This window comes from Lithobates pipiens, unplaced genomic scaffold, assembly GCF_037356315.1.
Source record: "Lithobates pipiens isolate NorthernLeopardFrog02 unplaced genomic scaffold, aLitPip1_a1.2 Scaffold_1, whole genome shotgun sequence".
Lineage (NCBI taxonomy): Eukaryota > Metazoa > Chordata > Amphibia > Anura > Ranidae > Lithobates > Lithobates pipiens.
The window spans coordinates 131,675,450-131,699,869 of NW_027507685.1; the positions used below are offsets into that span (position 1 = coordinate 131,675,450).

Genomic DNA, 24,420 nt, shown 5'->3' on the forward strand with positions numbered 1-24,420 from the left:
CTGCTCCGCCTATAAGTAGCCATGATCCATTGGCCTACACAGGCCTGAAATGTCACACCTGGAATTATATCTACAGATATGGTCATTATTCCTAAGCATTTAATCTTCTGCAGACGGGGCCGAAGTTCTCTTTCCTGTCCTTGGTATTGCTAATGAGAAGTTCACGCAGCTCAGTCCCCCAACGCACCCCCTGCCTTGTCGCCCTTCCTCTCTCTTGTGTACCTTGTGCTGAAGAACCGGTTTTTCTTCCTGAGTCTTTTTGTTCCTCATCAGGCTGGATACATGTCCGTAGGGCCACCTCTCATTTCCACATCTCACGCTTTTTATATCCGTAATACATCGCCAGGAAACCATTTCTGTACCAATAGCCCAATGGGACAACATGACACCGTCCAAACACAGTAAAAGTCCAAGTTTACTATTTTCATCTTTTTTTTTTTTTTTTACCTGTTGCATATTTGTGCTTTATTTTTTCTTATTTAAAGTGGGCCTATTACAATTGATACTTCAAATTAATGGGTATGGCACATGGAAGAAAATGTATATTTCTAGTAAAAAAGAAGAAAAAAGTATTTTGTTGTGAGTAACCCACGGCTCCTGAGCTATCTTCTGTGATCTAAAACCTGAGCAAAGATCCAATTTTTACCAGTAGTATGGTCATTAAATGCCTGAAGCAGTCTTTTATTTTCTGTCAGACAGACCTTGTCTGGCATGCTTGCAGTAAGATGGAGGATTATCAAGGCACAACCATTGTGTAGCACTACTACAGGAAGCAGACCTTGTATATGTGAGGGGTAGATATGGCTGACCCCATGCACATGTATACATTTGTACACTATATGGGTCTTTAAACAATAATACATAATAGCATTATTCACGTTAAAATGATCTCCTTAGGCTGTGTTCACACTATTGTGTCTCTCTATGGAGCCCGTTTACATTTCTCCGCTGCAGCTCCGGTGCGTCTTTTGGTCAGTTTCAAGTCTGAAAATTTGGGCTGAAATCAGACCTGAATCATTGAGCGGGGACACATCGGACCCCTGCTTTGAGCCACATGCGAAGATAGTGTGAACCTAGCCTATGATGTATATATGAAAAAAACATTTAAAAGACAATCCATGGAATTCATAAAGAGAGTCGAAGGTACACCTTCGAATTCTGCCGCTCCTCTGGAAATTTCGGTGTGGGTGACCGATTCATGTACCTGTCAGGAATAGGTACATGAATCAGCCTTATGAAAGGGGGGTGGCACTGGGGCTTGGCGGGTCCATACCAAAGACAACTCCATCCCCAGTATGTGTCCAGTCCCTTGCTAGCTAGGAGCATCAAAGCAAAGGATGGCTCATTCCCAGCCTCTTGCAGCTGCAGGCTAACAGCAGGCAAAGAGGCAGGGATGCTCAGAATTGGTCTTAATTACTGTCAGTAAGCTTATTTACAGACTTGCACTAATTATTTTAGAATATCACAGGTAAAGAGAACTACCTGAATCCAATGCACCTGTCTGAAAACTTTGTGAAACTATTGGAAGGCCTTCCTGAACTAGGCATAGGCTGTTTTAAAGAGGCCATACAGACACAAAACTGCCATAATTTCTCCTTTTTCTCTGGTACACATATATAATCACTAAGTACCATCATCCACAATTCATAGTATTAATAAAATCATTGTTATGGGGGTGTTGGGGTAGCAGCTCACGCTAGCCCTTTAAGCAGTCCCAAACCACAATAGTGTTGCTTGGACTATATCGGTACTTAAAGTCAGATAAAAATATAATTTCAAATTTACTATTGTTTAATAAACACAGAAAAAGAAAATAACAAGGCATCCTTATTAAAATATAAATAATTGTACACCACAATGTAAACGTTCTTGGCAGATACTCCAAAGGGGAGTTCAATTTTAAGTACCGATATAGTCCAAGCAACGCTATTGTGGTTTCGGACTGCTTAAAGGACTAGCGTGAGCTGCTACCGCAGCACCCCCATGCCAATCATTTTATTAAAGATGGATTAGAATGCTTGTCTGTTTTTATTGCTGTATGTGCCCCGTTAAGTTAATTCCCCCCCTCTCTATTGGTCCTGTTTACCATTGTTATTGAAAGCGAAAGTAAAAGAAAATCCCACAATTTGGGTTGTCCCCAGAAAAGCAATAGAGGGGAAATCTTCCAATGGGGGCTCTAATTCTGGTGACCTGGGGGTCCCCAAGGAATTCCTTTAATTTGCAAGGATTTCCTCTCACTTCCTGTTTGGCTATGGGACAGGAAGTAAAGGGACATCTCCGCAATGGGACACAAATGGCGGAAAAAATCTGACGGGTTATAACTGTCCCTTGCTCTATCCAAAATGAAAAAAAGTGTACTGTTGTGATCCAGAAATCTGTAGCTATAAAGCTCAGATCTCCGCATACTTCTGCTGCATGCCACTGGCTAGAATTACTTCTCTTTGACAAGCGACACTATAGGTTATGTAAAAAATCTGAGGTTTAAAGCAAACCTATTACAAACTTGAGCCATTCAAGTTCAGCTCAGCGATTCTACGGTCCAGCTCTGTCCACATTTTTTACTTGTACTGCTTCTTTAACATTTTCGCTGCCAGAGCCATTATTGCGTTTTTTGCACACGTTTAAAAAAAAAATAATTTTGGCCTGAGAATTACACAAAACCTCCAAACATTTTGTAATTTCTGAAAGCAGACAGCCTAGAGCAGTGATGGCGAACCTTGGCACCCCTGATGTTTTGCAATTACATATCCCATGATGTTCCACTATACTGCAGAGTGCATTAGCATCATGGGAAATGTAGTTCCAAAACATCTGGGGTGCCAAGGTTCGGCATCACTGACCTAGAGAATAAAATAGTGGTAGTTACAATTAAAAAAACACACTAAAGTGAATCTTGGGGCAAACAAACGCAATAAACTACCCATATTTTTGGTAAAATATAAAGGAAGAGGTTGCACCGAGTGTCAAACCTTGAAGCGTAGTTGCACCCAAATATGGAAGTTTTGCTTATCTATCTCCTCCCCCTCCGGTGAAACATTTAACACCTTTCAGGGTTTTTGACAGGTACCTGTCCCCACTTCCATCGGACTTCACGGCGAGGTGTGTCAGAAGTTTGACCCCACCCCCTCCTCCCTGTCCACTGCTGGGCCATTCAGAAAGTGCAGTGCGCTTCGTGCATGTGCAGTAGGGAATGGCAAGGCTTCACTGCCGGTTTCCCTTACAGGCTATGGCAGCGGCAGCACCCAAGAGCCAATGGAAACATTGGCTGGGGTGTCGACACCGCTGGGCTCTAGGACAGGTAAGTGTCCTAATATTAAAAGTCAGTAGCTACAGTATGTGTAACATCTCTTTAAATTTGTGTGTACACGTGAAATGGCAACAAACTTTAGTACCCTATTTTTTCTATAGGCGATTCTTCAAAACCCTCCCATAGGTCATCAGTTTAGTGTTATGGAGGGGGTCTTATGTTAGAATTATTGCTCTTATTCTGGCATGCGCGATGATATGTAACGTGTATTGCAATTAATGGGGTAGGCGCCCCCAGCACATGCCTTTACGTTTTTACCAGCTTATATGTGGGGTGGGGAGGCCTTGAAGAGGGGGGAGGGGGGTTTATGTGCTTGGGTGTGACTTTATTTTTTTTGCAAAACTTTTTTTTTACGTACTACTTTTTTCGTTATATATAGGATAAAAAGTCCCCTATGTGATGTTTTTTAGGTGACAGGGTCTAAAAGATCCTGCATGTCTCATTTGGGCTCCACTGTCTGTTTTGCAATGCACTTTGCATTGCATAACATCCTTTTCCGGCTAAGCTAGCGGAAAGGCTGACCCGCAATAACTGCATTCTGGCCATACGTCCCTGAATGCATAGGACCCTAAAAGCGAATACCACTCGGTACAGCATTCAGCCCCATCCAGCTGCAGCATATTTCAGCCTGCTATAGGCTTTGACAGGCTGCAGACAGTGGGGCTAGTTACTGTGTAGTAATCAGAAGTCCTAGTAAGCTTAATTTTGGACAAAGTGTCTAAGCGAGTCTGCAAAAAAGTTGGCCACCTGTCACCAGTACTAAAAAATATATTGCCATTGCTATTTGGCATGAAAGAGCTGTCACCGCACCTTATCGGAAGTGGCTAAACCCAAGGCCATTAATTTAATTTGGGTGTAGTAAATTTGATGAAGTTTTATTTGGATGACTCTTATCTCTTGAAGAGATTAGTGACTGAGTAGAAGTAATTTCAAATTCCTGTCAGTAGTCCTCTGCTACTCTGGAAATCATGACAGGCCACTTGTTTTGATCTTCCTGAAGCCTATCTTTTCCATTATCCATTGCAACTGTACAGTTGTACCAGGATACTAGTTTGGTTATTCAGTACACTATCCACATGGTTTTGGTTTGTTTTATGGTCTGGATCTTGGCACTCAAGTTTTCGGTTTGGAAAAACAAATAGAATATTTGCAGGTGGAATTGTGCCTTCCCATCTAGCACAGTCTGTGGGTTACCTTTTGCTTTCTGCTTGTTTTCAGGTATGTAATTGTGACAAGTACATGCACATCTCCCAGGAACAAATGATGAGGTTAATGAAACTTCAGGAACATCTAGAAGACTCCAAAGGGAAAGAAAGTAAGATCATAAATGTTGTTCTATGTTGATCTGTTTATTAAATGTACATTTCCTTGATGTCTCAAAAAATATTTTTGATATACACCTCATAACTTTATGACCACTGACCAGTTAAATGAAGAACGCTGATTATCTTGTCGCAATGGCATGCAATGGCATCTGAAAGTCAGTAGGATATACAAGTCAGCAAATAAACATGTTACTGAAGTTGATGTGTTGAAAGCAGAAAACATGGGTTCTCATGCTGACCGGAGTCCTCAGCCGAAAGCATCTATGATAGCATGTCGGCATCAGAACTGAACCACAGAGCATTGGAAGAAGATGGCCTGGTCTGATGAATCACGTGGTGTTTTACATCATGTGGATGCCTGGGTACTTGTGTGTTGCTTACCTGGAGAAGAGATGGCACTAGGATGCAGTGTGGGAAGAAGGCAGTGTGATGTTTTGGCTTATGATCTTCTGGGAAGCCTTGGATTCTGCCATTCATGTGGTATTACTTAAAACATACCACCTACCTAAATATTGCTCCTGACCAAGTACATGTGCTTCATTGAAACTGTATGACGAAAGTGACCTCTTTTTTGCAGCATAAAGCGCCCTGCCACACTGCAAAAATGATTCTCAAACGGTTTGAGGAACACAACAACGAGTTTGAGGTATTGACTTGACCCCCAAATTCTCCAGATCTCAATCCAATTGAGTATCTGTGGGATGTGCTGGAAAAACAAGTTGAATCCATGAAGGACCCACCTCGCAAACGTACAGGACTTGAAGAATCTTCTACTGAGGTCTTGGTGCCAGATACCACAGCATACCTTCAGTGGTCTAGTGGCTTTCATGCCTCAATTGGTCAGGGCTGTTTTAGCAGCAAAAGGGGGACCTACTCATTATCAGGGTTGGTCATCACAATCTTATGGCTGATCTTATGGGTGTATGTGCAGGAACACTAGACCCCTCTGCTATATATAATCACCATTGGTGGTTTGGTTACAGAACAACACCTTGTTCTAATGCTGACATGGTCATGGTTCAGAACTCGGCCTACCAGAATCAAACTATGCATATGGCTGTTCATTTATAAAACTTTCTGCATCTCATTCAGTTCCATTTTACAGAAGAGAACATTTGGTAAGTCAGGCAGAGATCAAATCACCCCCACAGAGACTCAAGGTTGAATGAGAAATTATCAGTAGAGTTGGTCTTTAATTTGCCTTGATGTTTCCAGAGACTATATTTTGGAATGGAAGTGCTCTTCTTTTTTCTTTTTCTTTTCTTTTTTTTTGTGGTGCTCCAAGCGGTGAAATGAAAGAGCGGCCTTTGATTACACCTGTTCTGCGGTTTGGAGCCTGGCTCTGCTCTCTGTTTATCATGTCTCTGGATAAGTGTGAGGAAGCCAGGCATTTGCCTGCAGTAAAGGTGTGTCACAATGTCTTTCTCTCTGCAGTTTCCCATCCCACGGTCCCCCCCCCCCCCCCCCCCCCCACCCACCTCCTCCTCCCCGCTCTTCACTTCCTTATTGTTCTGTCTGTTCTCACCAGCCAAGGTGAAAACAGGCAATTTCCTTCAAGAGTCACTAATGTGCAGCCTGAAAGGCAGATAAGACCTGTAATAAGGCTTGGCTTGACCTTCGATCTGCATTCAACATTTGTGTACTATGGAGTTTGACTGGCGAGATAAAGAAGATCTCCCAGAGTATTGACTATAGATAAAATTAGCAGTATAATAAATATTGTTTTTTTTTGGTGAATTCACCATGAAATCTAGGCCTAGTACACAGATCTAAAAATCGGATGAAGAATACCGCTTTTGAAGCAAATGTAAAATATTCTGATTGTTAGTACACAGATTTTGAGAGCCAATCACGACAGTTCATCTGAAATTTTCAAAGGGACAAGCATGAAAACTTTTCTTGTACAATACCAGATCGATTTTTGTTTAACCAGGACAGTTTTCATCCGAAAGAATACATTACAGTACAATATATTACATCACTTCCAAAGTTGTATTCTGTCATATGATAATTTTTGTAAGTTGAGTAACCTCTTTGTTTTCGATATGAGACTAGCATGCAAAAAAAAATAAAACAGACAATCATTCGTCCAATATTCTCATCATGTGTACGAGGCTTTAGCATTATAATATACTTAAACACTTCAGCCCCGGAAGGATTTACCCCCTTCCTGACCAGAGCATTTTTAGCAATTTGGCACTGGGTCGCTTTAGCTGACAATTGCGCGGTCGTGTGACGTTGTACCCAAACAGAATTGACGTCCTTTTTTTTTTCCCCACAAATAGAGCTTTCTTTTGGTGGTATTTGATCACCTCTGTGGTTTTTATTTTTTGCGCTATAAACAAAAACTGTCAATTTTGAAAAAAAAGCTATATTTTTTACTTTTTGCTATTATAAATATCCCCAAATTTCTTCCACAGTTTAGGCTGATATGTATTCTTCTACGTATTTTTGGTAAAAAAAAATTGCAATACTTGTATATTGATTGGATTGTGCAAAAGTTATAGCGGCTACAAAGTAGGGGATAGATTTATGGCATTTTTATTATTCCTTTTTTTTTTTTTTTTTTTTATCGTATTGGCGGTCTGCGATTTTTATCGGGACTGAGACATTATGGCAGACAGATCGGACACTTTTGACACTATTTTGGGACCATTGACATTTATACAGAGATCAGTGCTTTAAATTACACTGGCAAGGAAGGGGTTAACATCAAGTTTGCGGGACCTGTAGGCACGCTTCCATGTGCACGCTAGGCGGCAAATTCAAAGGGACATACGGGTACGCCCTTTTGCCTGCAAGTGCCATTCTGCCGGTGTAAATTGGCGTGCGGCGGTCAGCAAGTGGTTAATTTATAATATTTCACTTTTTACTTGAATGCTGTTGCATATTTTTACAATTCCTTTTCTTATAGATGCTTAGCAGTCAGACACATTAAGCATCTGTTATCAGTTAGTCTGACTACATGAAAGCTGGCCATAGATGGATCGAAATTTGGCCGGTTCAGCAGGCTCTGTTTTTTTTTTTGCCTGATCACTGCCAGTGGCTATAGTAAGTGGATAAGGCTCCCTGCCGGCAGAGCACAATAGGGAGGGATTACTCCATCCACACTAACTGTGTGTTGATGGGGAAATCAAGCAATTTTCTTTTCTTCATCCCCTGGTTGAAGGAAAGAAAATTGCATAATGTATGACCTGCCTAAGGCAGCCCATACATTTATCTTCTTCTTCTTTTTCTTTTTTTGTTCAACCAGCAGGTTTGGGGAATCACTCCCACTGTGCTATTACCTTCTCCACCATCAGAATACAATGATCAGTATTGCTGGCTATAGCTGACGGCACTGATCGTTTGAGAAAAACCCAACAGTCTTTTTGTATACAAGTCGATTGACTTGTATACTAATCAGCCAGCCCATGCATGGATCAAAATTCGACTAGACCCTGCTGAACCCGCCAAATTTGGACAGAAGTGATTGTGAAGCTAAAAAAAAAAAAAAAAAAATGTCCTCTATTCGGGTCCCCGTCGGCTCTCCTGGCCCCTCCCCTTTGTCCAGCGCCCCCATGGGAAGCTCGCACCCAAGCCCTGCTGCTGCGTCCATTGACACAGACAGCGGGACTTGGCCGTGCTTTCTCATCACTGGCTTTGATTGACAGCACTGGAAGTCAATGGTTCCCGGTGCCCCAGCAAAGCCAGCGAGACCCGGAAGTGAGGGGAGAGAAGAGCTGCAGACGTGCACGAGGCTGGATCGATTGAGAGCTCAGGTAAGTAAAAGGGGGGCTGAGGGGGCAATGCTGACACCTAAACATTTTTTTACCTTAATACAAGGAATGCGTTAAATGGGTTGTAAAGTCAGAAGGTTTTTTTATCTTAATGCAGTCTATGCATTAAGATAAAAAGCCTTCTGTGTGCAGCAGCCCCCCTTGCCTGAGCCCTGTCTCTGTCCAGCGATGTCCATGAGTGTCTCGGACATCCAGGATTCTCCCTCCTGATTGGCTGAGACACAGCAGCAGCACCTTTGGCTCCCACTGCTATCGATCAAAGTCAGTTAGCCAAGTCAGGAGAGAGGAGGGATGGGGCCGAACCGCAGCTCCATGTCTGAATGGACACACGGAGCTGCAGCTCGGATTGGGTGCCCCCATAGCAAGCTGATTGCTATGGGGGCACTAAATAGGAAGGAGAGGCCAGGAGCACAGAAGAGGGACCCAAGAAGAGTAGGATCTGGACTGTTCTGTGCAAATCCACTGCAACGGAGCAGGTAAGTATAACATAATTTTTTTTTTATTTGTATAGAAAAAAAACAAGACTTTACAATCACTTTAAGGTAAAAAATAATTAGGTTTTACAATCACTTTAATGTATGGCTGGCTTAAGGGCTTGTTCACAGCAGACTGCACGTTTTGTGAGTATAATTTGTGTGCTCTGTGTTTGCGCACTGCCATGTCCTATAATGCATTTTTTCTTTCACTTTGTATTTATTAAAAGAATATAACAATATACAGACAACCAACAGTCATTGGATTTGTGATTTCAGTGCAGCCAAAGTAAGTTATCGTCCTGCCAGCAGAGTAGTAGATCATTCCACAACATAGAAGTCTCTGGAGCAGCTGGTCAGAGGCATACAGGGCAGAAAACTTCAGGTACATAACCCCTCAGATGCTAAAAAGTAATGTGTAGAGACTAACCTAAAGGCAGTTTAGCCAAATGATACAGCTAAGAAGATATCACAAGAAGGGTCATGGGCACAGTATCCAGGAAAAATAAAGCTGGTCACAATCCTAACCCGTTATGTGTGTAAGAAGAAAAAAATCTGTGCACGTGTGCAGAAAATACCCCGAGGCCCAAAGCCCTGAACGGCTCTGCCAGGACCCAGTGTCGGGGGGGCCACAAAGAAAAAGTTCTGAAGCTCCGCTTTAATGAGGTGACTGATAACAAGTGGTTAAATCTTGTAGTAGGAAGAGATTAAATGTTCCTTGCAAATTAGCCCTAAAATTACCATTTACTATTCAGCACAAATAAGTAGGAAGCAGAGCCTGTGTCTGTAATGAGGAAATATGACTGCTCTCCTATTCATAGGCATTTGTAAATTATACATAAAAATAAGGTCTCTACTTGACACGAAAATCGTTGGTAAGATTATTTCCGTTAAAGTGCACCATTATAAAAATGCACACAATCACTAGGCCACATGTTGGCATTACCAAAATCAAAGGATTTGGAAATTTGAGGAAACAGTACCTCTTTCTTGCCATGACTGTATAGAGTCCTTTGTTTTCAATCAGACAGACTCTGCCTGGTGGATGTGGGTCAGCAGGGCACATCCACACTGTGGCACTTCTATGCATTGCCTGCTTATATAAAGAGCAAATATGGCTGCCCACATGTACAGACGATTGCAAACCATACACAGACGTGAGGTTTATAAACGTGAGATTTGTTTTACATTAGCTGATTCTTTCACATCTCTAAAGCCTAGTACACACGATGAGATTATCGGATGAATGATCGTCCGTTTTTTTTTTGGATGCTTGTCTCCATATTGAAAATTAGTTTACTCAAAAATGCTCGTATGACAGAGTAAAAATGTGGAAGTGATGTAATGTGTTGTAGTGTATTTGTATTGTATTTTCCTCTGAAAACTGTACTGGTTAAAAGAAAATCCTACTGATATCGTACAAGAAAAATGTTCATATTTGTCCGTCCAGAAAATGTTGGACGACAGCTGTGTACAAACGATCAGATTATTGTACCATCGCTTTTAAAGCAGTATTTTTGGTACGATATTTTGACCGTGTGTACGGGGCTTTAGGAACAACTTAATGTTAATGTTCACCTTTAATCCAATTGCATTCACTTTTATATCTACAAATATAGAGTAGCTCTTTTTTTCAGATAGCTAAACTTTAAATGGTTTTACAAAGATGTGACAAAGGACTTTGTGATCTCCACCATAAGTGTGGTGTGCAATCATTTGTAAAAGCTTGCAAATGTTTGTTACCCCAAAAAGGAGGACTTAGCAAGCATGCAGAGTACAAGGACCGTTCTTATTGGGTGCAGTCACTGGGCATCGGATCCACACCGAAGTGAGAAGGTTAGCTTGATTCTGGTTGGTTTTTCCAGCAGCGCAGATATTTTCTTTTCTTCTAGTCCTTATGTACGGGAAATTTCTTGCATTCTCCTCGACTGTGTTTAACATTTTGGCTCCGTTGATTGAATGATAATAATGTTTGCATCATATCCTCCTCTGCAACTCAAAACATGCATTGCAGAAATCGCCCTCTGTTTCTCAGGGTAAGTAGCACACTTGTTGCGTTCTAATCTTATCGAGTTTGTGTAACAAAGCAAAATGAGTGTGGGATAATGTGTTTCCCCAGCTATTAATAATAATGTTTGGAGAAGCCATAGAAATTAGATTAAAGGAAGAAGTGTATTTCCTACAAGCCTTTGAGTTATATGCGGTTTTGGATAGACATGAGCCGTATGTGCTGATGGAATGTCGGAACCGGATAGACAGATGAATGTGAGGCACAGGTACATAAACATTTTGTACATTGTAATACAATTAACCCACAAAAATTCCCACTAAATGATTAAAGCAATTAGCCAGTTACAGGGTGAGAACTGGACCATGGGAAACTCCCAGCACACTCCCCAGTACAGATATGGGGACCCAACAACAAGGTCCTTTTAGGGAAACTTGTATTGAAAGGAATGTGGAGACCACCAGCCAAGCCAGGGTGTTGCTGTGTTAAAATAGCTGTGTGTCTTGGCACCTTACTCTATCCGTTTGGGCTACTTATGCGTGAAGGCATTGCTACGGGTTCTATTTAAATTGTGCTCTTCGCTGGCTAGCGGACTAAAGTGTGATCCTTTTTCTTATGACCACATATTAGAGCTTTTAGAAAGGGGAACTGTTTAGGGCTCATGCACAATGCAATTTAAAAAAAAAACTGCTTTTATAGGCATTTGTGCTTTTATTTCAGCTTGAAGAAGCTTGTACTTTTTTGGGCTCTTTTGCACATTTTAATTGAGCTTCTATGAGCTCCTTTTGAGCTTAAGCCTTTTTTTTCCCACAAGCCCTCACCTCAGTTAATATTTAATGTGGCTAGGTAACCAGGTTATATCAGGTACCCACATCCTTGTAATAATATTCACAGAGCAGCATATATTTGATGGGATCTTTTTTGACAGTGCCAACAAACAAGAGAAAAAAAGTTGATAATATAAAACTTCATAGTTTATACATGATTAAATTCAAACCATTAAAATCTTACACATGCCAGTTGTATGATCAATGGTGTGTTTTACATAAACAGTAATAACGTGGTATCTGTTCTGACATGGTTTGCCAATTAGGGGTTCTTCGGGGGATTTTGAAGACCACTACTGATATGAAAGCTATATCAAAAAATAAAATATTCATTCATTGATGCAATGAATTATACAATACAGATCATTACATTTTATTTAATGCAGATGACAAATTTGTTTTCATTACTCACTCTGTCCAGCCATCCCTTGCTTACCCAAATAACCACCAATGGTCACCAACCAAGCCGTGTGCACAATGTAAGGAATATATTTTATTTTTTGATATAGCTTTCATATCAGTAGTGGTCTTTAAAATTCCCTGAGGAAGCCCTAATTGGCGAAACATGTCAGGAACAGATCATACGTTATTACTGTTTATGTAAAACACACTATTGATCATTCAACTGGCATGTATTCAGTTTTAATGGTTTGATTTTAATGTATAAAGTAACTATGAAGTTTTATATTATCAATTGTTTCTCTATTGTGTCTTGGCCTCGAATATCTGCTACGCTGTGAATAACATGGAGGGGAGTTTCTAGGCAGAAAAAAATTAGAGCTCAAAACCCTGTAGAGCTTGCAGTGTGCATGAGGCCTAAGTGTACAAGGAAAAGAAGCAACTTCCCACAATATTATAATCATTTTTTTGGGCATTTGTCCCTTATTAGTAACATTTTGCTCATAATATTATAAAATTTAACTGTTGTGTGTAACAATGCCCAGATAAGTTGGCATCACTCTGCAAAGAGCGATATGAGATATGGACAACTTCGCTCCAACACCAAGTACATTTTTAGTTGTGAATTAAAACATTGTAACTAGTCAATGCTCAAACAGGAGGAGACAAAGACTTTTTTTTTTAACACATAACCTTGTTTGCATTTTGTTTTAGGGTGTCCATACATTTGTAGACAGTTAACAACAATTAACAACCTTGATGAAGTTCTATATTTACAATGATTAAGGATTAAAGCTGAACTCCATGCAGCTAAATACACCATTGAAGTACACAAAAGGGGGCTGTTTTACATGTGAAAGGATTTGTTTTTTATGTCCCTTCAGTCCTTGGGCCCCATTCACACCTGGGTGTTTCAAAACCTGGCAGTGTGTTAAAATAAAATCCTGCTTGCCGCATCTTTGAGCCTTCATCATAGTGTGTGCTACAGAGTTCAATGGCAATGTATGTAAAATGCACCTAAAAAGGATTGTATGGTGTGAAATGGGCATTAGAGTTATGCTGGCATCACCTGGCTTGACACATAGTGTGATTTGAAAATTGAAGGAGTTGAAAATTCAGAAAAGGGTGGAGTTGAAGGAGTTGGTTAAAAAAGCCGAACAGTGACTTCAGCCAATCTGCTTAATATGTTACAAGCCATACAATCCACTATAGATTTACAAAAACAAACCTGTCAAATGCACTGCATGGAATAGACCGGGCCTTGGAGTTATGCTGGTTGGGGGATTCCTGCTGAATCAGGCAAAATTTTAACTAAGGGTGGCCCTACCAGTACCTGATTGAACAACAAAATTTGATCTGAAAATCAAAGGAGTCAGGAAAATCCTCAGCCAAGCAGTGACTTCAATCAATCAGCCTAAAGCAGCCCAAAAATGATTCTATTTTCTTTGCTCAAATGAAAATTGCTCAATTTGTGCTCATAGAGCTATTGTGGTCTGCAAGCGGCAAGTCTTCCCGGCCGGTAGAACAAAATGATTAATGCTAGAGGCTATAGCCGCCAGCAATAATCGCATTTAAAAAACTTCATATGCTGGTTGTACCCAAGTCAATTGATGGATCCACTTGGATACAATCAGCCTGCCCACACATGGATCAAATCAAGAGGGCAGTCCCTGCTGAACCAGCCGAATTTCGATCCGTACTTGGCTGGTCTGACTCCATGTCCACTGTGACTTTAACCACTTAAGGATTGAGCCAGAATAAAATAGTGGTCGTTGCAATACTTTCTGTCACACCATATTTACGCAGCAAATACCTCTAAATACGTCTTACAAGTGCAGTTTTTTTGGAAAAAAAACACTTTTTTTGAATTAAAAAATAAGACAACAGTAAAGTTGTCTTTTTTTGTTGTCAATTTTTTTAAAAAATTTGTGAAGGATAATGTTACGCCAATTAAATTGGTACCCAACATGTCATGCTTCAAAATTGCGCCCGTTGTGGAATGGCGACAAACTTTTACCCTTAAAAATATCCATAGGCGACGTTTAAAAAATTCTACAGGTTGCATGTTTTGAGTTACAGAGAAGGTCTAGGGCTAGAATTATTGCTCTCACTCTACTGATCGCGGTGATACCTCACGTGTGATTTGAACACCATTTTCATATTTAGGTGCTACTGACGTATGCGTTTGTTTCTGCATGTGAGATCTTCGGGAAAGGGCACGTTTAAAATGATTTCTTTCTTTTTTTTATTCTTATTTATTATACCTTTTTATTTTTTATTTTTACACTGTTTTAAAAAAAAAAATAAAGTGCCACTTTTATTCCTAATTGTACACATCCATTGTAATAGAAGAAAGCATAACAGGGCCTCTTAAATATGAGATCTGGGGTCAAGAAGACCTCAGATCACATATTTACACTAAAATGCAATGCAATGCAATGCAAAACAAAAAAAAATTGTCATTTAAAAAAAGAAAAAAAAAGAAAAGTCCCTTTAAGAGCTATGGGCGGGAAGTGACGTTTTGACGTCGCTTCCACCCTGCAATGATATGGAGACGGAGGCAATCGTCTGCATGTCTGGCCATAGGAAGGATCCGATTGCCTCCGCTGCGGGCGATGACTCCAGTAAGCGGTGGGTGGAGGCGCCCCTCTCCCACCGCTGATTAAAAGTGATCTTGCGGTGAATCCCACAGAGAGACCACTTTGGAACACACAGATGTATGAAAACAGCAAAACTCAGAGGTGGATCAGAGCAGAGTCTGAAATATGGCAAGGAGATCGCACTGTTGCGGTATCTAAGACATATAAGAAGACTCAGAGGAGACTGCCCACAAGGCTCCACCATTATCTACAATATCACTTTTGGTAAGATAACTAGCCTTCATTCTGTAGATTTATAATTAGTAATATAAAGCCAAGCAGTTCCAATCTGGGGGCCAAATACAGTCCTCTGCAAGATTTTATGCAGCCCTCTGATGTAAAAGGGGACTCTGATGGGGACCGGTGTTCTGCCATATAGTGTCCGGCCATCTAAAAGTGTCCGCCCCGTACTGCGTCGTGAGTTGAGGTGCAAGCCCCACCATCCAAGTGGACATGGGCTGCACAAATTAGAGGGCCCCTCACAGGCTCGCTTCGCTCACCACGCTTGGAGCACGGCCTTGCTGCGCTCGCCTCTTTTTATTCTAACTCTGTATCCACTTGGATGGTGGAGCTAGAACCTGGACTCAAGGTGCAGGCACCGTTCATCTTCAGCTATTTTCGGAATCTGTGTGTCCTGTGTACTGCGCATGCGCAGTACACAGCGGACACTATCCGATGCGGGACATGATGTGATAGTAAACCGCCATGTAATTGGGGACACTAATGTAAGAGGAATTCTGATGTTAAAAGAGGGATGTAAAACGTACAACGCGGCCCTCGTACTCCTTATTTGATATTTGTTTACACTCCAGTTACTAACCATCTTGGAGTGCTGCATCTAATAGTTTTGACTAAGTTGACTGCATTTTTTCAAATTGATCATACTCTACCACACTAGAAATGTAAGTGATTACCAAAGGATACAGTATATATTGCCATTGTTTTCAGAAGGCTTGTGTTTTTCCATGAATTTTTCATATACTGCTCAAATTTCAAGTCCCTCTCAATGTCTCCTCTTCATTTCAAAGCAGTGTAACTTGTTTCATCTAAATTAGCTTGATTTTTTGAAACATCACTCAACCTCACCTCTATTGACAGTGTGTGACAGGTACACTTTTGACACTTCCTGTGATTTCACAGGAATTGCATGTAAGTAGCATATCCCTGGAGGTCAGTGGACCAGAGTTGCTGACATCCTCCAGTTTAAAGAAAAGAGAAGCACCCATAGCATTTAAAGGAATTCTTTTGACAGCTCTGGGGGTGGAGGGGACAGTTGAGACCCTTATTGAAGAGTTCTCACTTTGAAGTAACCTTTTCTCCTCGGGTGCCCTTTGAAGTCCCTTGATGAAAGGGTTGGGAGATAGATCTGTGAGTCCTCCAATATCCTGCATGATTTTAGGAGTTCCGACGTTAACTTGTCAATTTTATTTTAGCTATTAGGCTTGTGATTTTCACGTATAAGATTGTTTATGGAATTTGTGTGATTTTTCTGTTAAACCACAAAATTCAGCTATAGTGACTACACTAAGGTTCTTGCACAAGTCCATGTCGTTGTGGAGTTTACAAACACTGACACATGAAACTGACATTCCGAATGACACTTCAATGGATATACAGTGCACCACAATGCATGTATTATTCAGCATATCACACAAATGTGAACCATCAACACCACATTTTAGTATATTGTGTTAAAAAATGTGTATTAAGGAATGAAATTCCACACATTATTGTCCGTGCGGTAATGCATAATAATGCACTGCAGTGCAGAGGTACTGGTCGGAATGCACCCTTAAAGTGTATGTCAGGGAACAAAAATACCAAATGCAGTACGCCTTTACAATACATGCACATTCCCACATGTTTTGTCACTGTTATTGTAAATACAAAAAAATACTTAATCTGCCAGAAATCAAGTGAGCTCCTAATTTCATGTTGGAGCTGATAGCTTGGCAACTCTGGGAAGTTCTCTTCTGGAGTATAAAACACCTCCCGTCTCCTGATCTGCATAACATAAGGATGTGTGCCTCATATACTCTAGCGGCAGCCTGTACTGCCCCTCTGAAAAGCGATCTACAGCGCCTTGCTTTTCAGAGAACAGTTGATAGGAAGCTGGGAGGCAGTATGCTGCCTCCTCACCTCCTGTGTTGACCCATCTCCAGGACTAGTGCATTGTTTATTGTAATGTATTATATGCAGCTATGTTGTGGCTGTGCTCCTTTAAATTATTTAAAATAAAAAAAGTTTTTTGTTTTAACTTTTTGTTTATGCTTATCTGAGTGTATATAGAAGTATATTCAAAGTCCCAATTACACCCTTTCTCTTCCCATATCAATTTATCGGTATGACACTTCTATGTCACTATGGCTTACTGATACAAACTCCTTCTCGCAAATACTATTCTCTATTTACTATTAAACTCTAACGAGCAGGGCCCTTTGATCCCTCCTATATTGAATTGTATTGTACTTCTACAGTCTGCCATAACGTAAAGCACTGCACAAACTGCTTAAAGTGGGGTGCCCCCTAAAAAATAAAAGTCAGCAGCTACAAATACTACAAATACTGCAGCTGCTGACTTTTAATAATCAGACACTTACCTGTCCCAGGGTCCAGCAATTCGGGGGAACGAAGCTCCCCCTCGTTCTCCACTCCCAGTGCCTGCATTCTTACTGTGGGCACCCAGCTGTGGCTTCATAGCCGGGCACCCACTGCGCATACGCAAGTGGCGCCATGATACGCCACACAGTCATCTGGGACACGTGACAGGTCCCAGATGACAGTGCAGCGCGCGGGGGAAGTGATGTCACTAGCCTGGGCATTGAAGAAGGCAGACTACGAGGGACCCCCTAGCAACAGGCATTTAGAGGTGAGTAAAAAAAAAAAAATGTTTTTTCCAATAATTTTTTTTTTCTTTTTTTTATGAATTTCAAGCTATTTTTTTTTTTTTTTTACGGTGGCAACACCACTTTAATAATAATAATAAACTGATACCCAAAATGAAACTGCATATTCCACATGAGGTCTTACTAATGCTTTGTACAGGGGCAAAATGATGTCTGTCTTAGGAGTCAATACGTCTTTTACAGCAAGAAGGAATCTTGCTAGACTCAAACTGCAGATGGGCATTGTAAGCCTTGAGGGGCACATCATTCTATAATGTAAAAAGAAACTAATAGTTATACATAATGCAGCAACATCCACACATGTAGAGCACCCAACATTAGAGGTGATATATTCTTCTAAGGCAAACACACCTTTGCACAATGGTACTGACTAGTATTCCATTATTGATCTTCTTCACTCACTGTGACCCCACTGCCGACGGAAAGGGAAGGGGAGGAGCAAACCACATCCTCCTTATCAATTGATATCATTGGACATTAGGGTGCCAGCGGCTAGATTAATAGTGCACAATGAAAACCGGTGGCTTTGTATAACTAAAAGTTAGGCTTGATTCACTGGCTACAATTTTTGGGCAATTTTTTGGACATTTTGCCAAGGCATACTGATGAAAAAGGTGGCTCTAAATTATATGCTTTATGGTTGACTTCCCCCAGTTATACTCCTCTAGATTATATGATGTATCATTGACTCCCTCTGCTGTACTTCCCAAATTATATGATGTTGCTATTGACTCCCCCAGCTGTACTCCTTTATATTATATGATGTTGTCATTGACTCCCCCAGCTGTACTCCCCTAGATTATATGATGTTATCGTTGAATCCCCCAGCTGTACTCCCTAAATTATATGATGTATCATTGACTTCCCTAGATTATATGTTGTCATCCTTGACTCCCCCAGCTGTACTCCCCTAGATCATATGATGATGTCATTGACTCCCCCAGCTGCACTCTTCTATATTATATGATATTGTCATTGCCTCCCCAGCTGTACTCCTCTATATCATATGATGTTTTCATTGACTCCCCCAGCTCTACTCCCCTAGATTATATGATGTTGTCATTGATTCCCCCAGCTCTACTCCCCTAGATTTTATGATGGGCGGCACAGTGGTATAGTGGTTAGCACTTTTGCCTAGCAGTAAAAAGGTCCGCTGGTTCAAATTAACAACACTATATTATTATTATTTCAGGTACTTATATAGCGCTGTCAATTTACACGGCACTTTACATATATATTATACATTCACATCGGTCCCTAACCTCAAGGAGCTTGCAATCTAATGTGAGTCCCTAACTCACATTCATACATAAACATACTAGGGCCAATTTAGACAGGATCCAATTAAGCTACCAGCATGTCTTTGGAGTTTGGAGGAAACCGGAGTACCCGTAGGAAACCCACGCAGACTCCAGGCAGGTGGTGTCAAGGTTGGGATTCGAACCAGCAGACCTTGTTACTGCTAGGCAAAAGTGCTAACCACTACACCACTGTGCTGCCCATCATATAATCTAGGGGAGTACAGCAGGGGGAGTTAATGGCAACATCATATAATCCAGAGGAGTACAGCTGGGGGAGTCAATGATACATTATTATTATTTCAGGTACTTATAATGTATAATTGACTCCCCCAGCTGTACTCCCCAAATTATATGATGTTATCACTGACTCTCCCAGCTGTACTCCCCTAGATTATATAATGAATTATTGACACCCCCAACTGTACTCCTCTATTATATGATGTATCATTGACTCCTCCAGTGGTACTCTCCTAGATTATGTGATGTCATCATTGGCTCCTTCAGCTGTACTCCTCTATATTATATGATGTATCATTGACTCCCCTAGATTATATGATGTCATCATTGACTCCCCCCCCGCTGTACTCTTCTAAATAATATGATGTATCATTGATTCCCCCAGCTGTACTCACCTGCATTATATGTTGTTGTCATTGACTCCCCGGCTATACTCCTCTAGATTATATGTTGTTGTCATTGACTCCCCAAGCTGTACTTTAATAGATTATATGATGTTATTATTGAGTCCCCCAGCTGTACTCGCCTAGATTATATGATATCATCATTGACTCTCCCAGCTGTACTTCTCTAGGATTATATGATGTCATCATTGACTCCCCCAGCTACACTCCCCCCTACATTGTATAGTGTCATCTTTGACCCAACCAGCTGTTCACACCTACATTTTTTGATGTCATCATTGACTCCCACAAAATTGTATCAGTTCAAGCTGGTGGTAGTCTAATAGCACATGGATGGTTTTCTTGGTACACATTAGGTCACTTTACACCCACTTTGTATTGTCTCAATGTTACAGTGTTCCCAAGTATTGTTGCTGACATTCTGCTCATTATGAATGTTAGATAGCTAAACCCAGTAAAAGTCACAGATGTAAAAAAAAACACAGGCAGAAAGAACCCAGTAAAAGTATTAACTGAGCGGATCTACAATCAGAATATGTCTACTTGGTACTTTATAATTTGAAATGGATTTCCTGCATTGAAGTGTGAGCCTCTAGTACCCCAACTAATATAGCATCATATATGGGTGGACCTGTCTTTTTTTTCAGATCAAGTAGGCTATGCTCCAGAATAGACACATATAGCTCATGTGTTACAAGCAGGCTTTTGGAGTTAAATGAAAACATACTCTGAATTGTTAGCTTTACTGCCAAACTGTGCATCGGAAAACAAAATCCAGAAACAGATTTGCAATAAATCTTATCTTTATTTTTTTTTTCCCCTGCCCTCCTATAACTCCCTTTTCTTTTCAATGCAAACCATTAATCTCCATTGCTGCTATATTTTTCTTCCTTGACTAATATTTTGCTATGTTCCCTTAATTTCCTAAAATAGTCACATTGTTGACCCCAAGAAAACTTTGTCTGGAGGTCCACATTCCGCGGGATGACCTGTTTTTCACCTCCAGGCCCCTAGGAAATCTATTAAACTCTCTCCACTTTATGACAATGTTTCTTTTATTGTGGCCTCCCTAGGAAAAAAGAGAGAGAGAAGGACCTTGCTATCTTGTCCTCTTGATGTGAAGACCTTGCTTACTGAGCGGCCATCCTGGCCAAGATGTCTTTTAGGGGGGAAGGGATGTAAATCTGACATACCAGGCATTCCTTGAAGTGTGCAAAAGGTCGGGACACAATGGGCAGCCTGGAACAATGCCTCACATTTTCTGCTCTTGGCTACCTTCCCGAAGTTTTTCTTACTAATGGGAAAGTGAGGGAGGGAGGGAGGCCGCTGGTGTATTAATGAAGGTGATAACTTAAATCCTGACTTGAGAAGAACCAGATAAATTGTTTCCTCTGATTTGTCTTGTCATTGATTTATTTTACTCGCTGATACAATGCCTGGATAATTTAAAGCACTTGGAGCGATTTGTCATGCGATTTGAGAGATCAAATCTCATGACAAGTCGCAGCCTATTGGAGGCAATGGCACTGTTCCAATCGGTGCGACATAGATCTTGTGGCTCCGCAACGATTTTCAAAAGTAGTTCCTGCACTACTTTTACCGATTTCAGGTGCGACTTCAATAGCCATCTGTGCATGCAGCCACACGGATGTCAATCAAGTAGCCACTGAAATGGCACTGACCTTGCTACTTTGAAATCGCACTAATTCAAGTGCAGTAGTGCGATTTCAAAGTAGCATCAACGTGAACCAGGGCTTAACCTGGGATTTGCCTCTGCAGGGCAAAGCAACATGTCCACTTGAATGTAGCCCCCATAGCTGCATGTAGTCCCTTTTGCCACCAGACTCCTGGCCTGTAGATATTAGACATAATCATTACAATAAGTATTTCAATTGTTAACTTGCATACCCGGTTAATATAAGTTACTCTATAATTTTATGCTTTATGTTTTCTATACAGCAGCAATCATGGATGGTTAGTTGACCTCTAGATGTTTGTTTTATATATAAGATTGACTTGACTTGTGAATGCCTTCGGTTTCATAAAGGCTGTGGGTGGCACAGTGGTGTAGTGGTTAGCACTCTCACCTTCGCTGGTTTGAATCCCAGCCATGACACTACCTGCCTGAAGTTTGCATGTTCTCTCTGTGCCTGCGTGGGTTTCCTCCGGGTACTCTGGTTTCCTCCCACACTCCAAAGACATGCCGGTAGGTTACTTGGCTTCTTTCCAGAATTGGCCCTAGTATATGAATCGGGACCTTAGATTGTGGGCTCCTTGAGGGTAGGGACCAACGTGAGTGTGCAATGTACAGGGATAGGGACAATTGTAGACACTCAGGTTGAGCTGGATGGACTGGTGTCTTTATTCAACCTTACTAACTATGTAACTATGTAACGTACAGTAGATGTTCCAGCATGCTGAATATTATCATAAAAGGAAACCTGCACTTTGCTCATGGTGGTCAATAAGTTAATAAGGTTTTAAGTGGTATTAAATGTTTTTATGATGGATAAATAGACACAGACTGGCAGACACATATTATGTTTTACAGATAAACATGTAATTCATGACTAAGGATTCCCAAAGCACTATGGGTTAGCTAGAGACAGCACAGCAGAAACACACTGCCTTGAGCCATGCTTTGTCTAAATGAAGCCATGTTATAAGGGACTGGGCTATCTGATAAGAAATTAAGCCCAGTGCACACTATAAGAAAATCGGACGAACGATTGACCAGTTATCCTCAATGTTTTACAGCAGGTCCAAACCGAGGATTTTTCTCATAGGAAAACAGTTCCCAATAAACAAAAATTGTTAGTGTTGTTCATGTATGAGAAAAATTAGTCTCTAATTTGTGTTTGGAAAGTCTGAATTGGACATCGAAAGCTGTGTACTCACTATACGAAATTGATCGTGCCTCATATGCAATTTTTCTTTCGATTTCCTCATAGTGTGTGCCCCACTTTAGTCTTCCACTGTGTTTGTTAATTTCCGCTTCAGCTATAGAGCTGTGTAAATAGTAAAATTAAAAGAAACATAAGCAAAACATGTAAAAAGGAGCCAAAACTCCACCTGTTGACTTCATAGATCACATATTATTCATAAGAAATATTTCACATTTACATGACTATAAAACAAAAATCATTTATATTTTTTTATAGCTAAGGGTAAATTTGTTCCTTTTAAAAAAAAATTTGAAATAAAACAGTCTAAGAAAGAAGATTGGTCATCAGTTGCATGGGGTGTCTGATGATTGCTCCCTTATAGATATGAAGCAGTGTTGCATCCAGCTCAGACTATACATTGAGACAAGTGTCTGAACTGCGGCCGCACACGAGTCTGGATTTGCTGCTTCCAATTTACTACATATGTATAAAAGGACATTTACTGGCCCCATGTGGGAAACTAGACAGTAATTATTTAAACATGTTAACAGAATGTAGAGCTCAGACAAGTCACAATGGCCCCCATTTAGAAAAGGCTGTCTGTCCTTCAAAGTTCGTTAGAGATATGTCAATGTAATCAGCTTAACATAAATAATATTCAGTTCAGTTGTTTTAAAAACCTACTTTTTGGTATAATTACACAGCTTACTTCTTAATAGTATTGCTCAGTGATTGTCTTTTACAGTTTTCATACATTTCATTATAAGTCAGAGGGTCAGCTCAAAGACATAACCGGGATGATTTACTAAAGTTGGACTGTTCATTTTGCAAGAGAAGTTGCACTTTGAAAGGGAATTATCACCAGAGCTTAGTGAATAAAGCGCTGACTTCTATTATCCAGTCGTCTGCAAGAAAAAAATAATGTTTTTCTTTTTAAATATTACTTGCATGTGGTTTGGCATTCTTTGCAAAGAGAACCATCACCACATTCACTAAGCTCTGGGGCAAAATCCCTTGCAAAGTGCAACTTCCCCTGTAAGGTGAGCAGCCTATTTGCCTTTAGTAAATCAATTCCAGTCAGTCACTAAAAAAGTATTTACTCCCTGCTTGGCTTCTGTAGTGACGTCACATCCAAATGTTACTTTCTTATTGCAATGACACCTGAAAAGAGTATTAAAGCGGATAAAAAAAAGTAACACGTCACCATTTTTCTAGGTAAATATATTTCTAAAGGTGCTATTGACATGAAAAATTTTCACCACTTGTTGGTAACAACCCATGCAATCCATCCATACATACAAAAAAAAAAAAGTTCAGAAATTAACTTGATGTGATTGTAGCCATATTAGTGCAATTGTGACAGAAAAAATACTGCTTGGACCTTGAAGAAGGAGGCATACCCGAAAGCTTGTCCTGAAAAATTGTATGTTAGTGCAAATAAAAAAAGTATTATGAACAGTACTCAATTTTCTCCTTCCGAAATTAAGTGTGTGTAATAAATTACCCAGGGGAAAAAAAATTGAACATGCTAACTGAAATGTATTTAAGGCTTCATGCACACGAGACGCAGATGCAAACGCTTCTGGACACATGTTAAAACCGGCGTTTAGAAACGCGCATTTTGCCGCGATTTTTACCGCGATTTAGCGGCGTTTTACCGCGTTTGCGTCTAGAAGCGTTTAGTTAAGCTAACATCATAGACCCTCCCCAGCTCAAAAAAACAGTATTATTAACTATTTCAGCAATTTTGTGAGACCAGAGTGAGTAGCAGCAGCTGTGAGAGCTGCAGTGTACTTGTATTTGGCGTGTCACTTGCCACGGCACCTGCCACAAGTTGTGGATTGTCCACTTGCCACGTCACTTGCCACGTCACTTGCCACATCACTTGCCACGTCATCTGCCACAAGTTGTGGATTGACCAACTGCCACG

The 24,420-nt window shown here is 40.6% G+C and overlaps 1 protein-coding gene across 3 annotated transcripts in view; it reads left to right on the forward strand.

Moving 5' to 3' along the window:
* Positions 1–24,420, forward strand: part of EXD3 (exonuclease 3'-5' domain containing 3) — a 517,417-nt gene that overhangs the window by 477,281 nt on the left and 15,716 nt on the right. For 2 of the 3 annotated variants that reach the window (XM_077476832.1, XM_077476824.1), the window contains one exon: positions 4,526–4,622. The exons of the other annotated variant lie outside the window; for it this stretch is intronic. In XM_077476832.1, coding sequence (XP_077332958.1) covers positions 4,526–4,622 — 97 coding nt within the window. The remainder of the gene's footprint in view (positions 1–4,525; positions 4,623–24,420) is intronic. 3 annotated transcript variants of the gene reach the window in all.